This window comes from Engystomops pustulosus, chromosome 8 (assembly GCF_040894005.1).
Source record: "Engystomops pustulosus chromosome 8, aEngPut4.maternal, whole genome shotgun sequence".
Classification (NCBI taxonomy): domain Eukaryota; kingdom Metazoa; phylum Chordata; class Amphibia; order Anura; family Leptodactylidae; genus Engystomops; species Engystomops pustulosus.
Window position 1 is genome coordinate 75,168,730 of NC_092418.1, and position 26,764 is coordinate 75,195,493.

At 44.9% G+C, this 26,764-nt stretch overlaps 1 protein-coding gene and 1 long non-coding RNA gene across 6 annotated transcripts; one reads left to right on the forward strand and one right to left on the reverse strand.

Moving 5' to 3' along the window:
- Positions 1-5,589: 5,589 nt before the first annotated feature.
- Positions 5,590-13,091, reverse strand: LOC140075414 (uncharacterized). Its single transcript, XR_011849414.1, has 3 exons — positions 12,885-13,091; positions 8,760-8,876; positions 5,590-5,967 (listed from the first exon to the last, which is right to left on the reverse strand). It is a non-coding gene; the product is annotated as an uncharacterized lncRNA (long non-coding RNA).
- A 607-nt stretch (positions 13,092-13,698) lies between these two features.
- On the forward strand, positions 13,699-26,514 carry ADPRH (ADP-ribosylarginine hydrolase). 5 transcript variants are annotated; one of them, XM_072121266.1, is made up of 4 exons: positions 13,699-13,793; positions 19,293-19,647; positions 22,174-22,534; positions 23,665-26,514. In XM_072121266.1, the coding sequence occupies exons 1-4, from the start codon at positions 13,734-13,736 to the stop codon at positions 24,053-24,055; spliced, it is 1,167 nt and encodes a 388-aa protein (XP_071977367.1). In that variant the 5' UTR covers positions 13,699-13,733; the 3' UTR covers positions 24,056-26,514. The 5 variants fall into 5 exon arrangements, with proteins under 5 accessions (XP_071977367.1, XP_071977366.1, XP_071977370.1 ...); XM_072121265.1 differs by lacking the exon at positions 13,699-13,793 and adding an exon at positions 13,801-13,892; XM_072121269.1 differs by lacking the exon at positions 13,699-13,793 and adding an exon at positions 14,226-14,334.
- Positions 26,515-26,764: the final 250 nt, after the last annotated feature.

The window sequence follows — 26,764 nt, forward strand, 5'->3', positions numbered from 1 at the left end:
ATACCACTGTGCGCTGCAGAGGAGGAGGTGACCCCTCCAGAGTGAACAACGGTGCATGGCCGCACACACGGGGAAAGATAGAGCTTGCTCTATTTTTCTCAGTGTACGGGGCGGTACTGCCAGCGGGCTGCCATTGCCGTCTACGTGGACGTATATGCGGCCGCATATACATCCCCCCTAGACGGCCGTGTGAATGTACCCTTAGTCTAAAAGCACAAGGAGTATGCTGACACTGATGTCACACCAATCATGTGAGATAATTGATGCCTAAGTTCTCACAAGCCACTCTCAGGTCTTTGTACAGTATGGAGTATGGTGCAAGTGTTACAATATAAAGACATCTTAAAGAAACTGCTAAGGCAAGACGTGGCTAGGTCATCATGATGGCCCCAGCTGTGTGGCGGACTTTAGGTAAGACATCAACTGTAATGTGCAGGTTAGCCCTGTTTCTAACCATATCCCTTTGGTCTTCTGGTCACTTAAGGTCTACAATAAGATGCTGGATGGCATCTTTCTTATTTGAGGAACTACAATTCCCAGTGTATCTCTACAATTGGGCAGGTCATTATCGATTCTGTAATATCACATAACATTAAAGAATGTTTTTTTTAATATTAAAAACAAAACTACAGTGCCTACAAGTAGTATTCAACCCCCTGCAGATTTAGCAGGTTTGATAAGAAGCAAATAAGTTAGAGCCTTCAAACTTCAAACAAGAATAGGATTTATTAACAGATGCATAAATCTTACAAACCAAAAAGTTATGTTGCTCAGTTTAATTTTAATAAATTTTAAAAATAAAAGTATGGGTCAATTATTATTCAACCCCTCAAACCACCAGCATTCTGTTTGGTTCCCCTAAAGTATTAAGAAGTAGTTCAGGCACAAAGAACAATGAGCTTCACATGTGTGGATTAATTATCTGGTTTTCCAGCCTTTTCTGACTATTTAAGACCCTCCACAAACTTGTGAACAGCACTCATACATGGTCAACATGGGAAAGACAAAGGAGCATTCCAAGGCCATTAGAGACAAGATCGTGGAGGGTCACAAGGCTGGCAAGGGGTACAAAACCCTTTCCAAGGAGTTGGGCCTACCTGTCTCCACTGTTGGGAGCATCATCCGGAAGTGGAAGGCTTATAGAACTACGGTTAGCCTTCCCCGGCCTGGACAGCCTTTGAAAGTTTCCTCCCGTGCCGAGGCCAGGCTTGTCCGAAGAGTCAAGGCTAACCCAAGGACAACAAGGAAGGAGCTCCGGGAAGATCTCATGGCAGTGGGGACATTGGTTTCAGTCAATACCATAAGTAACATACTCCACAGCAATGGTCTCCGTTCCAGACGAGCATGTAAGGTACTTTTACTTTCAAAGCGTCATGTCAAGGCTCGTTTACAGTTTGCTCATGATCACTTGGAGGACTCTGAGACAGACTGGTTCAAGGTTCTCTGGTCTGATGAGGCCAAGATCGAGATCTTTGGTGCCAACCACACGTGACATTTGGAGACTGGATGGCACTGCATACAACCCCAAGAATACCATCCCTATAGTCAAGCATGGTGGTGGCAGCATCATGCTGTGGGGCTGCTTCTCAGCCAAGGGGCCTGGCCATCTGGTCTGCATCCATGGGAAGATGGATAGCACGGCCTACTTGGAGATTTTGGCCAAGAACCTCCGCTCCTCCATCAAGGACCTTAAGATGCATCGTCATTTCATCTTCCAACAAGACAACGACCCAAAGCACACAGCCAAGAAAACCAAGGCCTGGTTCAAGAGGGAAAAAATCAAGGTGTTGCAGTGGCCTAGTCAGTCTCCTGATCTTAACCCAATTGAAAACTTGTGGAAGGAGCTCAAGATTAAAGTCCACATGAGACACCCAAAGAACCTAGATAACTTGGAGAAGATCTGCATGGAGGAGTGGGCCAAGATAACTCCAGAGACCTGTGCCGGCCTGATCAGGTCTTATAAAAGACGATTATTAGCTGTAATTGCAAACAAGGGTTATTCCACAAAATATTAAACCTGGGGGTTGAATAATAATTGACCCACACTTTTATTTTTAAAATTTATTAAAATATAACTACGCAACATAACTTTTTGGTTTGTAAGATTTATGCATCTGTTAATAAATCCTGCTCTTGTTTGAAGGCTCTAACTTATTTGCTTCTTATCAAACCTGCTAAATCTGCAGGGGGTTGAATACTACATGTAGGCACTGTATGGTAAACCTAATCCTGGGCCTGAAGGGCTGGACAATGGCAAGGGGATTCAAAGAACATCAAAGAGAGAATCCCAGATGTGGCTCCACCACATCATCAACAATGGATACCTTAGAGATGCGGAGGTTTTTACCTCCAGTGTATGAAGTATAGGTGGAAGATATATTGCCACAGGGATCCCCAATCACCCTCCCAATATCACAGATCACCAATTATCAGGGAGCGATGGAACACAGCAGTCTATTAAGGATGCAGCTATGTCATCAAATATGTCATCTGACCTCTGTGTGCTCCCTATCACAGAAAAAGTCATCAAGGTCAACTATACTTTCTGTATACCAGTATCCTTAAAAATAATATCTGTATCTGTAATGGCGACGGTCCACCATTACATTACCTCCTCCAACCTCTACCCATACCAGACTCATAGCGCTGCTTCATGTCATCCTTGCTACATTGAGGGGCTTGTGTGTGTCTAGTTCATATACTTTAAGGGCTGATCTATTGTCATCTGGGTGTCATCTATTTTGTCCTCTCCTCCAATATGAGGCACCTGAGTGTTTATGTTCTTAGGTTTCTATAATTCACAGAATGTTTGCTCACTGCTATCATCTGTTACTTGGAGTATTGAACCCGGACCCGTTGACTGATTCTGATTCACAATTGTATGTTGTATTCTGTCTGGCCATAGTCTGTCCCAAACTATCACCATCTCCACTTATTCCCTGTTTGACATCTTGTGCTTTGCACCTGCAAAACCCCTGCCAACGCATAGCAAGTTGTAAGTTGCAAATAGCGCCCTCTCCGTGTCAGGTGCTGCTAGGGAGACTGATCACCTCCCTAGGAGGTCTCTAAGTACTGGTGAACATAGTAATTGCTTAGTAGCCACTGTCTAGTAAGGCAAGAGTTAACACTGTGAGATGTTACTGTCCAATGATGTTCTTGTAAAGCAAGCTAGAAGCTGATTGGAGGAGTGCTACCACCTGACCAAGGGAGTATATAAACCCCCTGGTGGGCGGGAGCACATGGTCAGAGCAGAGAGTCAGACCTCATGGTCTGAGGTCTTTGGCTGCATTCACACGGCTATTTGAATTTTCACATTCTGTATCTTTCTGGAGTATGTGCTTGTATATACAGGCCACATGGCTGCAGGGGTGATACAGGCCACATGGCTGCAGGGGTGATACAGGCCACATGGCTGCAGGGGTGATACAGGCCACATGGCTGCAGGGGTGATACAGGCCACGTGGCTGCAGGGGTGATACAGGCCACGTGGCTGCAGGGGTGATACAGGCCACATGGCTGCAGGGGTGATTCAGGCCACATGGCTGCAGGGGTGATTCAGGTCACATGGCTGCAAGGGTGATACAGGCCACAGGGCTGTAGGGGTGATACAGGTCTGATGGCTGCAGGGGTGATACAGGCCACATGGCTGCAGGGGTGATACAGGCCACATGGCTGCAGGGGTGATACAGGCCACAGGGCTGTAGGGGTGATACAGGTCTGATGGCTGCAGGGGTTATGCCATCAGATACAGGCCACAGGGCTGTAGGGGTGATACAGGTCTGATGGCTGCAGGGATGATTCTGGCCTGAGGGCTGCAGGGGTGATACAGGCCAAATGGCTGCAGGGGTGATACAGGCCACATGGCTGTAGGGGTGATACTTGCCTGATGGCTGCAGGGGTGATACATGCCTGATGGCTGCAGGGGTGATACAGGGCACATGGCTGCAGGGGTGATACAGGGCACATGGCTGCAGGGGTGATACAGGGCACATGGCTGCAGGGGTGATACAGGCCACATGGCTGCAGGGGTGATACAGGCCACGTGGCTGCAGGGGTGATACAGGGCACGTGGCTGCAGGGGTGATACAGGGCACGTGGCTGCAGGGGTGATACAGGCCACATGGCTGCAGGGGTAATACAGGCCACATGGCTGCAGGGGTGATACAGGCCACATGGCTGCAGGGGTGATACAGGCCACATGGCTGCAGGGGTGATACAGGCCACATGGCTGCAGGGGTGATACAGGCCACATGGCTGCAGGGGTGATACAGGCCTGATGGCTGCAGGGGTGATACAGGCCTAATGGCTGCAGGGATCCGCAAGCGTGTGGTATGCACATGGCTGCAGGGTAGGGTAATTAACACTAACCAAGAAATGCACGTTCCCTGGTATTGCTAGTAGCCCATTCGTGCTGCAAAATTATTGCTGTTATCTCCTCCCACTTTTTGTGCTGGAGGGCACGGCCTTCTATCCGCTTATCCCATAGGATAGGGTGCGCTTGCACCAGAGCCAGAAGCCTTTCCATCTGCACATAAGCCATGTTGCTTCTGACTCACAGGACAGTCCTCCCCTCCCATATTTCCTGGTATTCCTAGATACAGAACGTATATACGGCAGCATATGGTGGCTACAACCGCTATGACACCCGTATTTTATACATTCCCGTAGACTTCAATGGGGCATACGGGCACTAGAACGCAAAAAAATAGGACATGCTCTATCTTTTTATATGGCTGACATACGGTACTGTACGGTGACAAATACGGCAATTCTTTGTATGACCGTATCTCCAATAGGAATGAATGGAAACTTATTCTGGACTTATATACGACCGTATATACGGCTGTTTTTGAACGGTCGTGTGAATGCAGCCTTAGTCTGCGCATGTCAGTTCTGCCATAGCAAGTGTCCTAACACCAGCAACCTGAGGTGCCTCGGACCAGTGCCTAGCACACAGAACAAGTCAGGAGACTTTAGCCCAGAGCCAAGATCCACCACGTGGACTCAGCTCCATTTGTACCAGCCCAGCCTGCTACCTGGCTGCGTGTAACCTTCCTGTGGACCAACTCTCCATGACTCTTCCAGCTTGCCACTTTTGCTGCTGAAACCTGCTGTTTGGCTGTTGCCTGCTGTTGAATAAAGAACTGTAAGTTGATTTGCACAACGTTGCCTCCATCTAATCCCTGGATAAGGCTGCTTACCACTACCGACTTCCCCATCCATCACTCAGGGATTCATCCTACAGACACCTCAGGGGTTTCCCCAGGGAGAAACCATTGCATCAGCCTCTCCCTCACTCTCTCCCACACTAGCGAGTCACTCCGGTATTCTGGGCCTGGCTGCCTCCAGGCCACCAAGAAAGAGCTAGGCCCCGATGGGGGATGTTGCACACCTGCTTACTGTGAGCCCCCTAAGCCCGTAGTCACCTACACCAGGACTACTCCGAGAGGATGTGGCCTTGTGATCTGTTCCAGCATAGTCTTGATGCATGTACAGGGTTTAAGGGTGAAAACCGTAGTAAACATTTGAATAATGCCAGTGAACAGTCCCAAAACCTGTTTTCGTGACTAAACCCTAACCAGGGTCAAATTTTATTACATATATGGTAGGTCACATATAGGGCAGTTTTACATCCAGTTAATTTCCTGATGGGTGGGTGTTCGTGAGTTTCGGGAGATTGTGCCGGGGGTGGAGTTCAGGCTGCTGTGTCGTGCGGCAGGGGTTAGAGCGGAGCAGGCTGTGCTGTTGGGCTGGGGGTAGGGTGTCGTAGGGCAAGTGCCAGCAGGCAAGTGGAAACTTTGGCAGTTGTGCTACAGTGGGCGGCCGGCACAGGGGGTTGGCTCTACAGGCGGATCAGCAGGGAAAGAAGGGTCCGGGAGTACGTCAATGATAAATTTTGGTTCCGACATCCATCCTGGATCCCAGTGCAATGCGGGCCCCGTAGCAGCCACGGCTGTTGTTATGCATCTGAATGGCAGTAGAAATGTATTTATTTTATTTTAATCGTCTTACTAGCACCTAACATAGCACATTTCCATACATACATCTGTCACATGTCTGAAAGCTGCTGTTACACACCGTTACATTTTAAAAACAGGTTTAGCAATGGTGGCCACACATAAACAACACCCGATCACAAACCTACTGTTTTATGTATTGCCTTAACATACTGTATAATGTCCTTTTCCGATAACCTAGCCTAGTCACACACAGTGTTTAAGCCCCCCCCCCCCCCCTGTATAATGCCCCCTCTCATATATGTATTTCTTCAACTCAAAGGTTTTTATAACTTGAGTCTCATATAAGTATTTGGAGCCCCCTAGTGGTAATTATGACATATAAGCCAGTACAGGTATCATAAGTACCATATTAATGTGTATGTTTTTCCTTTGAATTTCAGTATTTTATTACAAATAAGTTAACCTTATTTCCCAATACATTGTGTAAGGAATCAAACATATACGTATATCATCATTATCAGTGAACACTTTCTCCATAGGGAAAACCCCTGTGTTAAAGAAGAAGATTACCAGGGGGTAAAACCTGGAAGCGATGCATATATACACTTCTTATCTTCAATTAAATCTACCACCAGGATTAGGGAGTGTAAACCAAGCACACTTACATGCTGGTCTTTGCCGCCTCTGGCAAGTTCCTTATGCCTTTTTTTTTACAAACAAATGCTTTTACAAACAAATGCCCCTCTGGCTTATTTGAATAATTAAATTAATTTAAAGCCTTTTTTGCAAAAACAAAGGCATAAGAAGCTAAAAGAAGAGAGGATCCTGACAGAGGGGGCATATACCAGCATGTAAATGTGCTTGGTGGTAGATTTCCCAGTGAGATGTCACCACAACTGGACAGAAACAAAGGTTGAAACAATAGGAGACCTGATCCCGGAACTAAACCTTACTGTGCAGTTTCTCAGTCCACAAACAACAGTTCTGTGGATCTTTTTGTGGCCAGCTCTGACATTCGGAGATGTACGAGCTGTTGAAAAATTTCTAGCACTTGTCCAAAATGCAGTTTTTGTGAATCACTGTTCCACTGGTTCTGCCGTATGTAGCAGAGCCGACAGGCGTGATGTAATGTGATGATGTCAACCCTACCTGCCGGCTTCACTGCTACACATAGCAAAATGAGAAAAGAGAAGAAGGGAAACGGAGAAAAGCGAGTATATGTGATTATTATTTTAGGGGCACAATAAGATGGGAAGCTGCTGGAGGGGGCACTACAACACAGGGAACTGCTGGGGGACACTGTCACGGATGCCCCCAACTAGGCTGCATCCTCGCTCCTGCTGCCGAGGCCGCGCCCTCTCTCCCAGCCTTAAAGGGTCAGCGTCTCCTGTTTGGCTCAGCCCTTATAATCCGGCACCTCCCTTCCTTCTTGACCGCATCTTCAGCATTCTGTGGAACTTCCAAGGTCTCTACACCTCGCTTCCCACAGCGGTTCCTGTTGAAGTGATTGCCCATCAGCGTTCCCAGACGTCTCCATGTTCCTCCAGCGCTCCCAGACGCCTCCGTGTTCCTCCAGCGTTTCCAGACGCCTCCGTGTCTCCTGTCTCCAGCGTTCCCATACGCTTCTTGCCGTGCATTCCAGGGTTCCAGTTCAGCGGTGTCTTCGGTGTTCCTCCGAGTTCCTGCTGTCATCCCGGGCTTGGACTGTTTCCTGCATACCCTGTACCCTGGTTGCGGGCCTCATACCATCCCCCGCAGTGGTCCAGGGGGTCCACTGGTCCACAGACTCCATCTACCGGACTCTTCCCATAGAGACTTTCCTCCGGTTACTCCCAAGTACCTTCTGTTGACTGAGTGGCCCGTTTCAGGCACTATAAGAGGAGAAGCTGCTGCGGGGGTACAATAAGAGGGAAAGCTGCTGGGGGAAACAATAAAAGGGTAACTGCTGGGGGCACTATGAGAGAGGGAGCTACTGGGGGCTACAATATGAAGGAAAGCTACTGGGAGGAGGATAAGAAGGGGAGCTGCTGGGGGAAGGCAAAATAAGAGGGGGTGATGCTGGGGGCACTTTTAAAGGGGGAGCAGCTATGAGGGCAAGATAAGAGGGAGAGCTGCTGGGGGGTCACTATAAGAGGGGGAGCTGCTGGGGGGTCACTATAAGAGGGGGAGCTGCTGGGGGTCACTATAAGAGGAGAAGCTGATGAGTCAAAATAAGCGGGGAGCTGCTATGGGGAAAAATTAAGTGGAGAAGCTGCTGGGGGGCACAATAAGAGAGGGGAAAGCAGGATGCTGGGGGTCAATATAAGAGAGGGGAGTGCAGGATGCAGGGGGCAAAATAATATGGGGAGCTGCATGAGGGCACAGTAAGAGGGGGGTACAATAAGTGGGTAAACTGCTGGGGGGGTCACAATATGCTGGGAGGCTTTACAGGGGTTTTCCCATGAAAGAAAATTCTCAAAATCCCCTAGTGATGTTTACACAATAAAGTTAATTTTTAACCCCTGACTTTACAATTTAACTCAGTTTTATTGCTGTTTTAGCTCCTATCACTCATTGATGGTCAGTGTAAATTTCCAGAGGGGAATCTCTAGTGCTGCGTGATGATGTGAGCTGACAATGTGCTTAGATTATCAGGGTACAGGTTTATACACACTTTCATTTAGCTTCTGAACCTTGTACTAGTATCTGACACATAAAAAGAGAGATGAGACAGATCAGAGATGAGATGATGAGATCCATGAGATGCATATAACATACAATTACATTCTTAGCTCTTTATTTAGCTCTACATTTATTTACCTGTCTGAGGAGTACACCCAAAGTGCATTGTTCCGCCCGATATCCTGCATGTGTCGCTTCCCCACTCAGGTCCGCCTGAGTTCACCTTCTTCTTCCTGGTGCATGTAAGTGCTTGATCTTGCAACACAATTTGAAAGTTAAATCCCGTCCGAATCAGACGGATCACCCGATGGCCCGTCCCCCGATTTCTGTTGCATGAATGCCGGCGCAGCCGCACCCCAATCTGATCACGTGCGACACAATCCTCAGTTAAATACCTGTCCCAAAAGTGCGGCTGCGGGACCTTAATAAATAAGCCCCATTGTCTGATCTGCTGTGCCTCTCCACCACCTCCCTGGATAAAGACCTTATATGTCTGTAACTTGCAGCTTTACTCTCCTTACACTGTTGTTTGCCAGCAGGAAGTCTCTGTGTGTGAGCTTGTCTTGGAACTACACGGTGGGGGCTGTAGTGCAGTGTACTGGTAATAATGGTCCGAACGCTGCACTTTTGTCGGGTTTCCCGAATATTTCCATTTTGCCCCACATTGCCCCGTGATTTTGGCGCACGCGATCTGATTTTGGCGCATCGGCGCCGGCTCGCGCGCGACAGGAATGGGGGGGGGCGGCATTGGACAAAGGATTTGTGTCGCAAGATCAAGCACTCACATGCACCGGGAAGAAGAAGGTGAACTCAGGCGGACGTCGGCGCAGCAGCGACACATGCAGGAACTCGGACGCACAACCTTAGTGAATCATGACAGGACCAGGTAAGTAAATCTGGTTTACATACCCGGTCCAGTCGCGATCCAGCGGCGGGTTCTGCCGGGATTCACTAAGGTCCGTGCGCCGATATTCACCAGGTGTCGCTGCTGCGCCGAGGTCCGCCGAAGTTCACCTGCTTTTTTCTGGTGTATGTGAGTGCTTGATCTTGCGACACAAATGGCTTTTTAAATTCTGCGTTTTTTCCGAATCCTTCGGGTTGTTCGGTGGCCACGCCCCCCGAATCTGTCGCGCAAAAATCAATCGCGTGCGCCACAATCCCGTGAAATACAGCGCAAAGCGGAAATATTCGGGAACAACCCGACGGATTCGCGGCTGCGGACCCTTAGTAAATGTGCCCCAATATGTCTATTTGACCCTAAAGTCAGAAGAGTTATGGTGGGGTCTCGGGGCAACCAAAATTGTGTGCATCAGGACTGATAGAGACAGGTTAGACTTATATCTATGAAATGCTATATTTTTGTTAATAACAGTGAATTAGAGAATAATTTTGTTATCCTGAGTATATTTAAGAATCTTGTCTTAGTGGGAAAACCCCTTTAAAGTATTATGAGGGTGAGCTGGGGGCACAATATCAGAGGGGCTACAATGTGACAGGAAGCAGGGGGGGGAGCGAACAATGTGAAAATGAGATGGAAGCATCCATGGGGAAATTATACTGTTCGAGGGTGGGGTAACGGGTGGAGCAAAGGTGTAGCTTAGAGGGGAGGAATATTTGTGGCACGCTTTGTGCACCACCTCTTTTGTCCCTTTTTGGGAGGTATGAAAGGTATGGAAGGTATGCTATTGAAGAGCTCTTGGGGATGTTACCGGAGCCTATCCATGTTGCAGCCTCATAGGCTGTTTCACTGTCTTCCCCTCCCATTACCTGCTCCCTAATTACAGGGCAGCAGAGGAAGTTTCAGCACACAATGGAAGCAGAATTTCTCCTGCTCAGTGTAACAGTACAGGTGCCTCTGGAAACACCCCTAGGAGCCCTTCAGGCACACTAGTATAACTTTTAAAAATTATTTTAGAAGGAAGGGGGCCATGGATAGGAAATCACAAGTCACAGTGTCTGGATCTATGAATAAGAGTCCTTGGTTTACCCATACTTAATTTCGATGATTTCCTTTAAAGGACACCTGTCATCAGGTCTCTGCCACTAGTCCTGTCACCTCTACCTGTTGGAGCAGCTCACAAGGATCCCATCCCAGCCTTTATCTAGTTATTTCATACATTATTCATTGTAAAATCATCTATTCTTTATCTTGTAATTGAGGCTGGTCACATGGTCAGAGGCAATGATATCACCCCTGTTACCCCTCCCCTCTCCTCCCCCTGCTTATGTCTGTGTGTAATGTATAGTAAAGCATTGCTAGTGTGTGTGCTGCATCTGCTGACATGCGGCATCCTCCTAATATACAGAGACACAGACATCATCTACACAAGTACCTGACATGTTCTGCTATAACATGGCTGCAGCCTGGAGCTGCTGTATCTCTCCTATACACACACACACATGCACACACAGGCTGCAGGGGGCGTGGACACCAGCACCAGGAAGCACATCATTATACAGCATCACATCATTATACAGGCTGTCAGTCATGCACTGGGGGTGTGGCTGTGCCTCCCACTCATGAATAGAGTGGACAGCTTGAATATGCTAATGCTTCATTGGACATTTCACAGGTCATTTGCATACAGCTTTAGGACCTCATTGCTTAGGTTTACAGGCATGTAGAGGGACAATGAAGGGATAGAGGCAATGCTCTCTAATGGCAGTTTATGAAAATATATTTAGTTTAGGGGGGTTATTTTGCATGACGGGTTCTCTTTAAGGATACCCTGCATACAGTGTAATACAGAGCTGTGCATATTTCACATATTTCCCGTGTGAATGTAGCGTAAGATTACTGGCGGTACAAGTAGTTTAACAGAGATGAAATTACCCCCGTAAATAAAGCTTTGACATCAGGTCAACATCTGCAAAAAGTTTGTATGTTCCCTCTGTGTTTGCGTGGATTTCCTCCAGGTCCTCTGGTTTCCTCCCACACTCCAATAACATACTGGTAGGTTGAATAGATTTTGAGCCCCACTGGGACAGGGACTGACCTAGCAAGCTACTTACAGCCTTTGCCGAATCTGTAGGCTATCTGTAGGCTGTTAAATTGACAATTGCATAGAAGTCTGCTGGAATGTAAAGGCTATGGTTGGGACTAGGTGACATCATAATAATAATTCCTTTATTTACATAGCGCCTACAGATTATGCATCGCTGCACAGAACTTGTCACATCAGCCGCTGTCCCCAATGGGGTTCACAATCTAATCACCTACCAGTATGTTTTGGAGACTGGGAGCAAAACGAGGGCCCGGAGAAAACCCACGCAAACACAGAGAGAACATACAAAATCTTTGCAGATGTTGACCTGGATGAGACTTGAACCCAGGTCCCTAGCGCAACAAGGCTGTAGTACTAACCACTGAGCCACCGTGCCGTCCATAATCATGTAATGGCAACATTGGTGACTCTGCAAAAATGGATGACACACAGATCACACAGAGACTACATATGGCTCAGAAACTGACTACAATCCGATAACACATAGGCCTGGGTCTATTATTCAGGCTGCGACAGTTTTCTGTTGACTTTACACTAGAAAGAACATTTTGGAGCTTGCACAGGTATTTATAAAGTGTCTGCTCCAGTTTTGTGCCGCGGCTGTTCTGTGTTTTACACCTAACGGGGCGAGTTACTGCTTAGTCAGAGTTTAATTTATTGCTGCCACTAGACAGAATTGTGTCGCATGCTGTATGCTAAAGGAGCAGCAAAAAATGGATGGTGGCCACTTCCTGAGCAGTGCAGGGGGCATTAGATTACTGAAGACCGTGCGCCAGTATATGTCGCACATTGCCTCACTTCTGATAAGTGTAGTTAGCATACGTTAGCCCCGCATTTCTGTCAGTATATCCTATTCTGTGTCATGTACTGGGAAGCATTAAAAAAATCAGATGTGATAGAATAAAACACAGTCTATTGGTCAGTACAATCATGGAGATAAAACATGCCGATTTAAAAAAGGGGTTGTTTTTAATTTTTCTGAAAGGAAATCATTAGGAAGTTGTGTTTTTTTATACTTGGGTGAGGTAAGAGGTCATTTATGGGGCATGCTGATGTTTGTATTATATAATATGCATTTTGGAGAATCTCTGGAAAATCTTTGGTGAAGGGGGGAAACATGGGGCAATGGGGGTTAAAGTAAACCTATACGAAATTAGAGTGGGCTAAAGAACTACAACTTTCAGCAGCTCCTTCAGCTGCTGGGGGTTGTAGTTCTCAGATAGGAAGTTAGTGTAGTGCAGTTTATTGTTGTAAATACCTATTGTTCTGTGCAGGAAGCCACCATGCAGATCTGAGGAGAGGGAACAGCTCTTCAGCACCCAGGTCCCGCCGGCGCGCAGCTCAGGGTTAGGTGGGGCAGAGTGATGATGCCTCAGCTACAAGCTACATTCTCATTGGTGGCCCCAGGTGCAGGGGTTGGCCCACTGTGCAATCTAGTGGGCCCATGTCTGCTCAGCAGCTCCAGTGCTGGTGCTCTCTGCCTGGCTGCTCAGTGCAGCGCTGGCAGAACAATTAACCCTTTCTTTACCTGCTGGCAGGAGCAGAGCCCGGAGTCTCTCACCTTCCCCCAGCACTGGGCAGTGAGGGAGGTTGTGTGAAGATGAGAGACTCCTCCACTCTCCAGCTGATTCTGCCTTCTGCTGCTCCCGGAGGTATGAATGTGCCCGTCCTGCTGGGATCACTGAATGTGTCTGCTCACAATCATAGGAGCCAGTCCAGACCTAGTGCTGCGAGCAGACACATTCACTGACAGGGATACATGGTTTCCCAGATGTAGGAGGCACTGCCTCAGCGTTCTGCATAGTATAATGAGGGGGCGGAGCCAAGAGCTGCCAAGGCCCACCGGGGGTTTTCACGGCTACCCGGTGGCTCAGTCCGAGCCTGGTCACATATCATTATAGTACATGTCTTATTTCTTTGCATCTCTTATATAACTCATGCTGTGCATTCAACAAATCCTTCACCCTCCTGCACGAAGATTATTAGCGATATATATCTTTAAAAGGTCTTGATATAAATTTCTTCTGCATTATGTAAGCATTTAGAGTGAGCATTGCACTTCCCAAAATTTGCCACCAGATGGCACTGACACTGTCAGGTTCTGCACATGCGCCGTGCTTTCACTTCCTACATGGTGCTCAGCAGAGTCATCTGGGGGCCGCTGCTGGTGAGTACAATGCACACTATGCGGCTTCTTCTACAGCTGCTGCTTGTAATAGAGTTACTATGGGGGCGATCTATACTCCCACCATTAGTCCAATGTAAGGTAAGAGACTGGAGCCTTGTTCTTGCATGACATAACACTCCCTAGTCATCCCTGGAGGAGCTGCACTATAAGGTCAGTGTCACACTGTGCTATACAGGGCATGGATCCGGGTCACATCCTCCTGGGGGGAAGAAATGAACTTGTATTAAACTTCTGCAAAGTTGGTGAAAACTTATTTTTACATTAGAGAGACTAGCACCCCTAGTATTCCCGTGCGTGATATGCTTATGACTGTCAAACCCTGTGCTGGCCCCTTTAAGAATCATAAAACTACACTCCCCTGAATTTGGAAATGGGCCGAGTGCTGGGAACGCCAGTGTATTTATATCTACCCAGCAGCAAGACGAGCTCTTATCTGGTACCGGAGATTCTGCCACTGGTCTGCGGGCAAAGGGCGCTGCATTATCTTCCTTATCAAGGCTGGGATGCCCATATCTTATGGGTGAGCTGCCCCCGGCAGGGGTATTTGCCTGCCATTAGTAAACAGTGTGAGATGATGGTCTATTCTGTGCACCTCTGGGTGGTGAGTGAACTAGTATGACACATTAGTTTTGGTTTTGCTCTGAATGGTTGGCAGGGTAAGCAGAGCAGCAGATGGTATTATGTGCTTTATGTCTGAAGATAAAGTGTTAGTGTTTATTTTTAATACCTATTACACAATAACGAACAGAGACCAAGCCCTGTTACTGAGCAGAGCTTCCAGGTCAGTGTCTGACTACATTCAGACTCATTTTTTCTTGGCGCTGCAGATCCTCTAGAATAGGGAGAGGCTAAAGAGAAATCCTTATGAATCATTGATGGGACGCACATAAAAATGTTCTCTGCTTCTCCCATTAATATGTATCAGAAGCTTCTGGAAGCTTGGGATCTGTAAAGATAAAAATACCAAAGGCAAAAAACTGGACTGGACTATATTCTGGTTTGAGAAAATACCCGATGATACCAGGGTTTGTATCATAGCACCCATTTATCCTCCCTTAACACATTGGTGAGCGTCACCCCACACTTCTATATTCTAGATTGAGTCCAATTTTTATTTGATGTTCTATGGCCGTGCAGTTTTCCAGTGATGTATTTTGGGGCTCATAATATAAATTTTATGGTCTGTTTCTCCATCTATGTTATTGTTTTTGGGTATTTTCCAACATGGCAGTTAATATGCTGCAGATTTTCATAGTATCATAGTATATAAGGCTGGAAAAAGACACAAGTCCATCAAGTCCAACCTTTAAGAATTAAATAAATGTTTTATCCCCATAACCCGTGATATTTTTTCTCTCCAGAAAGTCATCCAGGCCTCTCTTGAACATGTACATAGAGTCTGCCATAACAACCTCCTGCGGCAGAGACTTCCATAGTCTCACTGCTCTTACAGTAAAAAACCTTTGTCTATGGTGATGGTAAAATCGCCTCTCCTCTAGGCGCAGAGGATGCCCCCTTGTCCTGGTCACAGGCCGAGGTATAAAAAGATCTTTGGAGAGATCCTTGTACTGTCCGTTAAGGTATTTGTACATTGTAATGAGCTCTCCCCTCAGTCGTCTTTTTTCTGTACTGAATAACCCCAAATTTTGTAATCTGTCATTGTATTCTAGTCCCCCCATTCCCCTAATAATCCTGGTTGCTCTCCTCTCCACCCGTTCCAGCTCTACTATATCCTTTTTATACACTGGTGCCCAAAACTGTACATAATATTCCCTGTGTGGCCTGACCAGGGATTTGTATAAGGGCAAAACTATGTCTTTATCATGAGAATCTATTCCTCTCTTTTCCATCTGTATTTGCAGGGTATTATAGCAAAGTTGGTAAGATGTTAATAAATGGCATTCATTTACTTTGAATTGTTTCTGAGGATTTGTATAACTGATTTTACTCTGTGTAAAATTGCAGCAAATCCACAAAATCTCAGACATGTAGGACTTTGCCATGGATTAACATTTGATTAACAATTATATTGACTCAGAAATAAGAGACAGCGCATTGAGGAAATGCCGCTCGCCTGATAGGAATAAATGCAGTGGCGTACCAATTGCAGTCGCAGGGGGTGTGACTGCGACCGGGCCCATCAGAAGGAGGGGCCCGGGCCGTGGCTGTCACTAAAACCTCTGTCTGTCGCGGCCCGGGCCCCCCTATCATTCATAGGTTGGCGGGGATGCGCGGCTATGAACTGGTGACGCCGTGCAGGTTCTTTGAGTTCAACTCAGCTTTCTTTAGGGTGTATCGGAGCTGTGCTGCCAACGCTGGGTGCGTTACTCAGTGTGCAGACGAGATGAAGTCAGGAGGAACGCGGTGAGTTTATTTTTTTTTTTAATTTGGTCCACATCTCTACTGTCAAGGCGCCAGCAGGTTAAAAATAAAAAGGGACATAATGGATCAGCAGGAGGGCTGGTTTCCCGTCCCCGATCTCCGCCTGCTTAGTTGGATATTAGTTCTAAGGAACAGGGGGTGATTAGTATTTTTAGGTTTTTGCAGTATGTGGCATTTTTACATACGATTCATTACAGTGAGAGGCACTTGCGCATCGTAATGAATCTCCAGAAGCCATATAGCAAACCTAAGGTTTTCATGTCGACCAATCGCAGCTCCCCGATAATGTCATGGGGAACAGCCATCTCAACAAAGATGGCGGCGCCCTCTTCATAACCCTTCGTAGTTCTGTACGCCGCAGAGCGTGAAGGAGATATAAGTATATAAATGTGTGTAATTGTATAAATATGTTTCTACAAATATGTTTTTTTTTTCAGGGGAAGGGGGGCCCCATAGAGATGTTTGTGATGGGGCCCAGCCTCTCCTAGTTATGCCACTGAATACATGTCAGCATTTTCTACAGCCGTAATGATTTTATGGCATATTGATGCATTATGAGTACATGCTAAGGTGGGGGCAGTAAGGCCAAGGAAACAGCTTGTATGGTATTCTTGTCATCTATTCACTACAAGACAAAGACAGGATACATGCCAAGTGACCAAGACAATACATTCTTTATTCATATATCAAAAAAAACAAAAACACCACAACACAAGAAGAGAATAAAAACCATTAAAAATGTGAACAATCACAGAATAATCTACCACAGGAAAACCAAACATGTGATAGTGTTAGTGATCCTGGGACGCTATTCACTAGGCCGCAGTATGATATTCATTCTGGCCATGTCGCACACGCTGACACATTGCACAGGCAGCTCAGAACACAGCAGCACGTGCTCATAGACTGCTGACATACTGTTCCCAGGACACTGGTGGGAGCTATGATGACGGACGTTCCCCTTGTGTGTCAGAGGAGGGTCAGGTCTTATTTTAGCAGACATAAGCTGACTGTACCCACAAGCGCTTAGAGGACACTAGGATTTCTAATGTACAGCGCCACAATGAAGAGGAGGGTGTTTACCACACTGGCAGTAATTGTGAGCTCTTGTGTCAAATGTGTGACTAACTCCATGGTGGTTTAGAAGAGAGGGCGACTTACATGTTTGTGTGACTGTGCACAGTGTAGATTACTCTTTTTGTTACAAAATCATGAGATGTCTGAATCTGTAAACTTTGGGGAACCTTAGTAACTACATACAGTTCCCGTGTAGCACTTCACTAAATATACTATTAAATATCTTACTGTTACTATAGGAATCGGTGAGCTGTAAATATAGTTTACGTAATGACTAGTCCTGTCTCTCCAGAGAGATGGAGTCTATATTTATTATCCATGCTGTGTAATAGCTTAGGGTCCGGAATTAGGAAATCCCACTCTAAGGGTAATGCCGCACATGGCGTTTTTGTTCAGTTTTTAAGTATGCGTTTTCAGTCCGTTGAAAAACGCATCCTTTTTTACCATTTTTGTCAGTTTTTCACAATTATCTTTCAATGCGTTCTAAAAAAAACACATGCGATTTTAAACTGACTGAAAACGCATGCTTAAAAATGGACCAAAAAAGCCATGTATGGCATCACCCTCAGGCCTCTTTCACACAGCTGATAGATCACTCAGATAAGTATTTTCCTCCAGTATTTGAAAACCAGGACCAGGAGTGGAACACAAACATTGAATGCTGACAATCTTTCCAATCTCTTTGGGGCACATCTACGGAAAAGGGCTTTGCGACAGTTTTTTGTCTGACTTTGGATGTTCTTTTAGGTGCAAACTGCTTACAGAGGTATTTAAGAAGTGTCTGCACCACAATTGTGTAGTACGCAACCATTTTGTGGCGCGGCTGCACTAGGCATCATGCAACATAAATTAGGGGGCGTTCTGGTTCTCAGTCAGACCGTGCACCAGATTTAACATGCAAAGTCTGTCACGTGGCCTATGTTAAAGTTGCACCCCCCTCTCTGGGGGCAGTGCAGGGAAGTGCCAGATTCATGAAGAATGTATGCAAGAAATCCTGAATCTGGCGTCTTCTGCATTATACACAGACTAACTACTTTTAGTAAATGTGGCTCTTTGTATTTTCTGGTCCTTAGGCCTCATTTAGATGGCCGTTGTGGGAGCCGTGATCATGCAACCAGACCACGGCCCCCATAGTCTTCTGTGTCTCCCGATGAGCACACGGTGTCTCACCACAAAGTCACCACCCTCCGATCTTCTGTCTATGGGGGGGGGGGGGGGTGGGCTGAATTGCACTTACCCCTCCTGTGCTCCCCCCAAGATCCGGGCGAGCACTGGGCCATAGCGTTCACACAGTGTGGTTTGAGACACAATCAAAATGTTGAGGAAACATTGCTTTTCCATCGTGGAAACTACATGTTACCTCAGCGTGTCATCACAGTTGGAGCCTTGGATTGCCTCATAAAATACAGTCAATATTCACCTTGTGAAAGCGTCTTAGGGTATGTTCATACTGAGTAATATCCGATTTCAAAATATGTGAGCAGATAAAAGCGCAGTATGCTATGTTTGTGCACTTTCAGGAGGAATCAAAGCTAAAGCTGCAGACAGGAGGCCCATTATATAAGACTAATACTATGCGTCGGGTCAGCTGCAGATGACTAGTCTACTGGGTCATGCAGAACTAATGGAATGTCCATGTATGCTGCAGGTTACCTCAGGGCCCATGTGGAAACCGGTTTTACTGTTTCATGCAGTTTTCGCATCACTGAGGTGACACAATGGAGTAGTACAAAATATACACAGAGCTCCAGATTTATCACCAGTTTTCTGTCCTTTCATTGAAAACTGTAAACATGTAGGTAAACACTGTACCCAATGGGACAAAATACGGCACATAGATGGGCGTTTCCGAAAGTCGGACCATGCACCATATTTATCAAACAGTCTCCGAGAGAATTGTGTTACACGCTCTATGTTAAAGGTGCACCAAAAAAAAGTTGGTGCGAGCAGTGCAATGCTTTGGTTTTAATCTGACCAGAAATTTTGAGTTTAGTCTAAATCTAAGCTTTCTGTTTCCAGCTCTTGTTTACAGGACTCTGCAAACCCCTCTCCGAATCTGACATGTGTTCTGGAATAGTGGAGAATTATGTGGCAGCCATGGTCCTCAGCGCGGCCGGGGATGCCCTCGGGTACAGGAATCGTTCCTGGGAATTCTGTAGTGATGGCAGTAAGATTCATGCAGAACTGGCCGGCCTCGGAGGCATAGAGAACATAGATGTAAGCGACTGGATAGTAAGTGATGACACTGTCATGCATATAGCCACAGCAGAAGCTCTGGTGGAGGCCGGCAAAAATATCGAACCTTCCAATCTATATCCATTACTGGCGAGGAAATACAAGGAGTGTATGGATGACATGGTTGGCAGAGCACCAGGTAATATTGGATGTAAAACCGATTGCTGCAATGCATACAAAATCAAAAATTATAATAAGCGTTACATATAAGCAAAATTATATAGAGTTAATTGGGAGTGAAAATATTGTACCATTTGTCTTCATGGTTACAGGCTACCACCAAACCTGTGTGTAATTTAGTGTTATACACCAATATGTGTTTTCAGGAGTGTCTGCAGTGTATAGGCTCTGCATGTGTCAGGGAAGGACTCTGCACATGAGTTTAGGGATTATACCAACTATTTAAATTCCCTGCACAGGATAGGGAAAAACAATGTGATCAGTGACAGTCCATCTAATGGGACCCCCACCAATCACAAGATGTACTGGTACTGTCATAAATTGCTGATCACAGTGCTCAGCTGTCTTCTGTACTCCCATTTACTCTCTAAGTGCCGGAGATAGCCGAGTGCTGTGCTCAGCAATTTCCGCAACACTCCCTTACAATTTCAGCAGGAAACATGCTCGTCCTGTCTCTCCACCTAATAGTGGGGTTTGGAAGCACAGTACTTCAGACTTCTGGGGTTCCAATTCTAGTTATCATTGTTAGGGGTTATTGTAATTAGACCCTCACTGATCAGCTTCTTATCCGCTATCCACAATTTAAATACTTGGTACCGCCCCTATAATCAGGTTTTCTGTCTAACCACCTGTCTGCACAAAAACCAGTGTTTGCCCTAGACTATATGAAGTGTATAGCAGAATGGAACCTCTTCTTTATAGCAAAGAACAGAAATAAAAATTGTAAATGATTTAATAGCCCTATGTGTCTTATACAAAAGAAGAAACATTTTTTAAATAAAAACCCTGTTTCCTTAGACTATACATCCTGTAAATTAGAACTTCAAGTTAAGGTGTTTTTTTTTTGGCCTGCTGTAGTATTTATTTTTACTAATTAGACTAAAAAAACACAACCCAGTACAGGCAGACAAACGTTTGCTCGCCTTCTCACCTCTCCCCTCTCAATAGAGCAGTGCAGGGTTGGCACCGTAACATGTCCTATATTTCTATGGTCACGATGAGGTGAGACAAAGTGCGCCATAGGAGTCAATGGGGACCAATATCCTGCCACAAAGGGTGCAGCCGGATATCAGCCCTAAAAATGTGAATTATGCCGCAATAGAACAGCAGATCTCATAGAAAACAGATCTATCTCTAGGAATAGGATTCCACAGGTACAAATTGCATATAATGGTGCCTCTGGCTGTTGCTTATGATGCCCTGGGGTATCCACTGCTTCACATGCTATGGTTATAACCGCCTTCAAGCTATTAGCAAACATGGGTGTAGCCAGCAATACAATTGGAGGAGTTTATTAACGCACTTGTGCCTAAATTCTGGTGGTTTTGTGCAAAAGAACTGTCTAAAATGCCCTGTTTTGAGCCTTTTTTGGCACTTTTCTGACTTGTCTGACTAAAGGGGCGTGGCCTTCATAAAAGAGGAGAGGTACTGTGATAAAGAGGCGTGGCTTGCAAGAAATTGTTTGTGCACCAACAACTCTGGCACACAGTTTAGACCAACCAAAGTTGGTCTAAAGTAGGAACCGACAATCTTACGCTACACCAGAATTCATCATCGCAATAATAAATCTGGTGCAGCAAAATACTAATGTTGATAAATTTTTATATCCCCCCTAATATCTAGAAATGAATGCAAGACGTGTGATCGAGGGCGATATTAGATATTAAGGGGTTTGATAGTAATAGAGAAACTGATGGTCACCAAGTACAAAATACTGAGTGAGAACTTAAAACTTTAAAATAAAAGGCTACTTCTATAAAAAATAATGTTAATCAAAATGTTATATCAAGTTAAACTCTCGCATGTCATGAAAAAAAAAAATTAAAAATGATTATGACATCTACAGTAATTCCAAATATAAAGTCATTTAAAGAGGAGCAGAACAAAAATTGCAAATAATTGATCTTGAAATTCAGGCACCAATGACTTTCAGACCCTATAAGGTTAAAGGAAATCTATCAAAATCCATCATGATAAGCCAGGGACACTTACTCATAGATCCAGGCACTATGACTGTGGTAATCTTCTTATATTTGTTATCTATGGGCTTCTAGTGGGTGTTACCAGAGACCCTCTGTGCTGCAACTTCACAGGCTGTTACACTGTACAGGGTGCTGATAAAGGGTACAGGGTGCTGCACGGGGAAGAGGGAGACATTATAAATGGAAATGTTCCGCTCAGTATGGGACTTTTCTGTTCCTCAGGCTACCTCATTTTACATTAATTTAAGCCATGACTCTAGACCTTTTACCAAATAGATTCTAGAGGTGCAAAAAGCACATACTGACACTGATGTGAGACCAGTGGCACATTGTAACAGTGTCAGCAATGCAGTGACTCTTTGCATCATATTTTACTATGATGCAAAGACTCCCATCTCCAGAACTGTGCTTGGTCTGTGAAATATAACCAGCAGGTTGTGCTGCCGGCCTAACCGGTGAAAACTTTTTATCATGAAGATATTCTTTTTCTTGTATGTATACAGGAGGTACTTGCATACATAGCGCAGCTATGCTGAATCCTGAGACCCCTGATGGATGGAAGATCCCATTCCATAAGTCAGCAGGAGGGTGCGGCGCTGCTATGAGAGCCATGTGCATAGGACTAAGGTTTCCACGCCCAGAGCAACTTAATGACCTGATACGCATCAGTGTCGAGAGTGGAAGAATGACGCACCATCATCCTACTGGCTACCTTGGCTCCGTGGTAGCAGCGCTGTTCACATCCTATGCCAGAAATCGTAAGTCTCCACATGAGTGGGGCAAGGAATTACTGGACTTGTTGCCTTTAGTAAAGGACTATGTCATTGAGGCTGGACAGGATGTTTCACAAAACCTTGATGCCTGGTAAGTGTGGAATGATGTTTCCTTTAGTTAATTGTATGTAATTTAAAGGACTCCTTCCTATATGTGGGACACAGACATAACATTTTACTTGTTATTATATAGTATATAAGACATGGAGACATCCACAGCATTACATCATTTAGGAATAAAACTTGGGATTCTATAAAAGCTAACGAGGAAACGGATGCTTCTATTTTTTTTTTTTTTTTTTTGCACTTATTACCTTCCCCCTTTCTTCTTCGCTTCCTGTATCGCCACAATAGAGAATACAGTGAATGTGAGGCGAATTCTAGAATATTCCATGTGATTTCATGAATTTAGATTTTTAACCTGATTGTGTCAGGACAGGATGGGAAAGGGTAGTGAGCCTTATTACTAAACCCTTACCAACCTCCCTGCCTACTTCACGACTGCCAAAAATGACAGCCCCCAACTGGGTGATGTTTGACACTGACGTGTGCCTGCCACACCGTAACACGGCGGGCACACGTCGGCGCCGGGGAGAGGAGGAGGAGGGAGTGAGCGCTGCTCACCCACATCCCTCTCCATAGAGAAACATGGGGACATGTCCTATCTTTTCACCAGGTACGGAACGGTAAGGTGCCGCACTTGTACGGTGCCGTGTACCCATTGCCGTCTATAGGGGACGTATATATGCCGTATATATATCTCCCATACGGCACTGTGAATGTAGCCTAATGTGAAGGGAAAGGTAGGAGTAAAGAAGTCAGCAAGTCAAGGTCAGTATCAGGATTGTAAGTCAAGATCAAAATAACAAACCAAGATACAATCCAAGTCCACACAGAAAGTCACACCAAAAAGAGTATGCAAACATCTAAAGCAGTCAAAGGTATTGTCAGAAATAGCCAAAATTCCTACTGCAGGTTTTCGTGGAATTTTCCTCCAGACAGGGCCAAAGTCTCTTAGTATATCCAGCATGATCTAAAGAGGTGAGGGGAACATGCAGGATACACCAGCATGTGATAAATTCCCTCCTTCTTGGGTCACTCTTTAATAGAATTTTTCTATTATCATCCATGAAAATGGATGTTAAGTAGATGAATATATGGTAATGTTTTACTTACAGAGCTATATTGGTATAATCCAGAATCTTATTTTGTGTTGTCTAGGTCTTACTTTGAAAATCAGTGGAGATCCTATCTTCAAGTAAGGGGGATTTTGGATGGAAAGTCACAGCCAAAGTTTCCCGAAAAATATGGTGTGAAGGAACGAGATGAGTTTTACTCTTCAGTAAGCTACAGTGGATGGGGTGGGAGCAGTGGACATGATGCACCCATGATTGCTTACGATGCAATACTTGCTTCTGGGGACAACTGGACCGAACTGTCTCATCGTGCATTTTTCCATGGTGGAGATAGTGATTCAACTGCAGCCATCGCTGGTGCCTGGTTCGGAAGCATGTATGGATTCAAGGGTGTCCCCAAAGCCAACTACAAAAAATTGGAATACAGAGATCGATTAGAAAACCTTGGAAAAGAACTCTACCATCTTAGTGTATAGCATGGACCTCAATCTTAAAAATTTACGAAGGAAGGTTCAAGATTCCTTTTACTGAAATATACTTTATGCCATTAAAAGGTTAATTTGTTCCAAAAACTTTTCTGATAAGCCATAGATTCAGTGGAGAAGTCTCTGCTTTTTGGCCAGCATGGATTTCTTCCATAAACGGGGCTTTATATATAACCAAAACCTGATGGCATTGCTCTTAGAATTCTGTAAGCAATGGCCCAGCGATTTTAATTACGTTTCTCAGATTTTCAATGAGAATAAAGAATCTCTGAGGTGTAGAAGTTTGTACTCTACATGGTCCTTTTGTTGTAAGACCCCTGATGTCACCAATGTAATATAAGCATATATTTATATAATATTTTAAAGAAGCACTGCAGCAAACAAATTATTCCCATCCTCGCACCCCTTACCTGATTCCAGGGTACATAATAGAGGTGCAGTGTCTTTGAGAGACAATCATTTTTCTTCCATGCAGATTCCTCCCTAACTATAATCGGTTATCTAATGACGGTTATCTGTATCAATCTCAATATTTCACTTTCATCTAATTTAATAATATTACAAACTCAAAAATCTGACAAGAAACAACTTTGTCTGGAAATTGTGTGGAAAATATTCCATTACAAAGTGTTATAAGTAAGGTGTACACATGGCTATATTTCATGTATTCATAGTGTTTGGTTCTTTCTGGAACAGACTAAACTCAACCTTTGCAGCCAATAGTAGAAGAGAAGTATAGATTTACATAATTAGCTTATTTGTAATGTGTTCCCAATGTTTGTGAGCACAATCTACATGCAGATGCAAAACTTGAACAATTCAGTTTTGGTGCCATGACTGATGTGTGAGAGATGGTATAGATCAGTGGTGGCGAACCTATGGCACTGGTGCCAGAGGCGGCACTCGGAGCCCTCTCTGTGGGCACCCAGGCCATCACCCCATCATGAAGTTCACCAAACAGGACTTGCCCTCCTCCTTTCAACTGCATTGGTGTCTTTAGGAGGCTGAACGATTGAAAGTTGTCGAAGAACAAGGAGAAATAAATTACTACTTAAATTGCTTTGCCGGCACTTGCTAAAAATAAGTGGCTTTGGTTGAAGTTTGGGCACTCGGGCTCTTAAAGGTTCGCCATCACTGGTATAGATGGTAAATACTGAATACCCGAAGAAGGTCATACTGTGTATAATACAGTGTCCCTGAGCACTCCATAATATTCCTACAACTTTATTTGTACAACAAATCCACATGGTTTTCAATAGACTTCAGCTATCCTCGCTTCTTTTTGAGACTTCTAGCATTTTGTCCGCACTGCAGTCTACATGGACTGAACACCCGACATGCAGCATTTAATGTATTACAATTTAGAACCTGTATGTTATGTATCCTATATGTATACTGATGTAGGAGAAAAAAATGCAGCTGAAACCTTCATTGAGTATCTTATGCTACAGTTGGATGTTGCTACTGACCTGTACTCCTTTCTTGTTCCGATAGATTTCTGTATTTTCTGGTATCTAGTGGAGAATAATTATGATGGTTGTGATACAAGTCAAATTACAGGATGTTCTGTATGCAGTTTGTTTGATTAATAAGTTATGGCCTTAAAGTGGTTATCCGAGGGTATAGAAACCACATTGGTGGCCGGGATGGGGCAGGCCACGTGCACCCATCCCGCGTGATACAACGCTGGGAATAGGAGAGGGTGGCAGTGGCCACCAATGTGTTTTTCTATACCCTCTGATAACCCTTTTAATCTGTAATTAGGATCTCACATTTACACCTAATGACAGGTTCCATATCTGTATTAATATTTTTGTAATCTGCTTTATAATGTAAGTTAATTTACATGGTTCCACTGACTTTTAAAAATATATAAAAGTATGCCTAGCACCCTGTCAGCAAACTGCATCGAGTCAGGGGGCGATGAAGTCCCCAGTGTCATCATGATTATCTCCTCTCTGCTCTGCTAGCTCTTCCTGCCTCCCTCCTGAAGACCTAAGCTGACAGAGATTTGCTTGGAGCACGGGGTCAGCTAACGGCTACATTGGAGGGGAGGGGAGGGAGGGAGCTTGCAGAGAGGAGATAATGGTTGCATCCTTATAACAGATTTCCCCATGATTTGATGCAGTTTGCTGGCAGGGAGCCAGGTTTACTTTTAAAATTGAGTGGGAGCAGTAATGATACTTATAAAAGCAGATTGGGAATTCGTAATAATAAGGCTATGGGAACCTGCCATTAGGTGAAAATGTGTGATTCTGATGACAGGTTCCCTTTAAGATATTTGTCATAGTGAGATGCAGTGCCTTAGGACACTTCCCTGGAACCTGAGTTGTCGGATTGTCACCTGAAATGCCTTCACCTGGGACTAAAGCCCTTTAATGAGTGCATGATTACAGTAACAGGTGTTACTTGTATAATGTTTTTGCTGAAAAATTATACAAATGAATCCAGATGCCGTGTTTGTATTTTATTTATTTCTTTGCAACAGCGTTCTGTATTTTTACTGCAGTAAAATAAACTGCCTGAAAAAGAATGCAGCAGCGCCTCACTTTATGGCTGACGTAGAGCTGCGCTAATTCTTACTTAGGTCACTACATTTTTAGTCTGTATTCTACATCAGTATTGAGAATACAAAACCTTTATTCCAGAAGAGAAGTAAGAGTTTCCTTTAAATTGTGCAGACTCCCGTTGGAAGAAAAA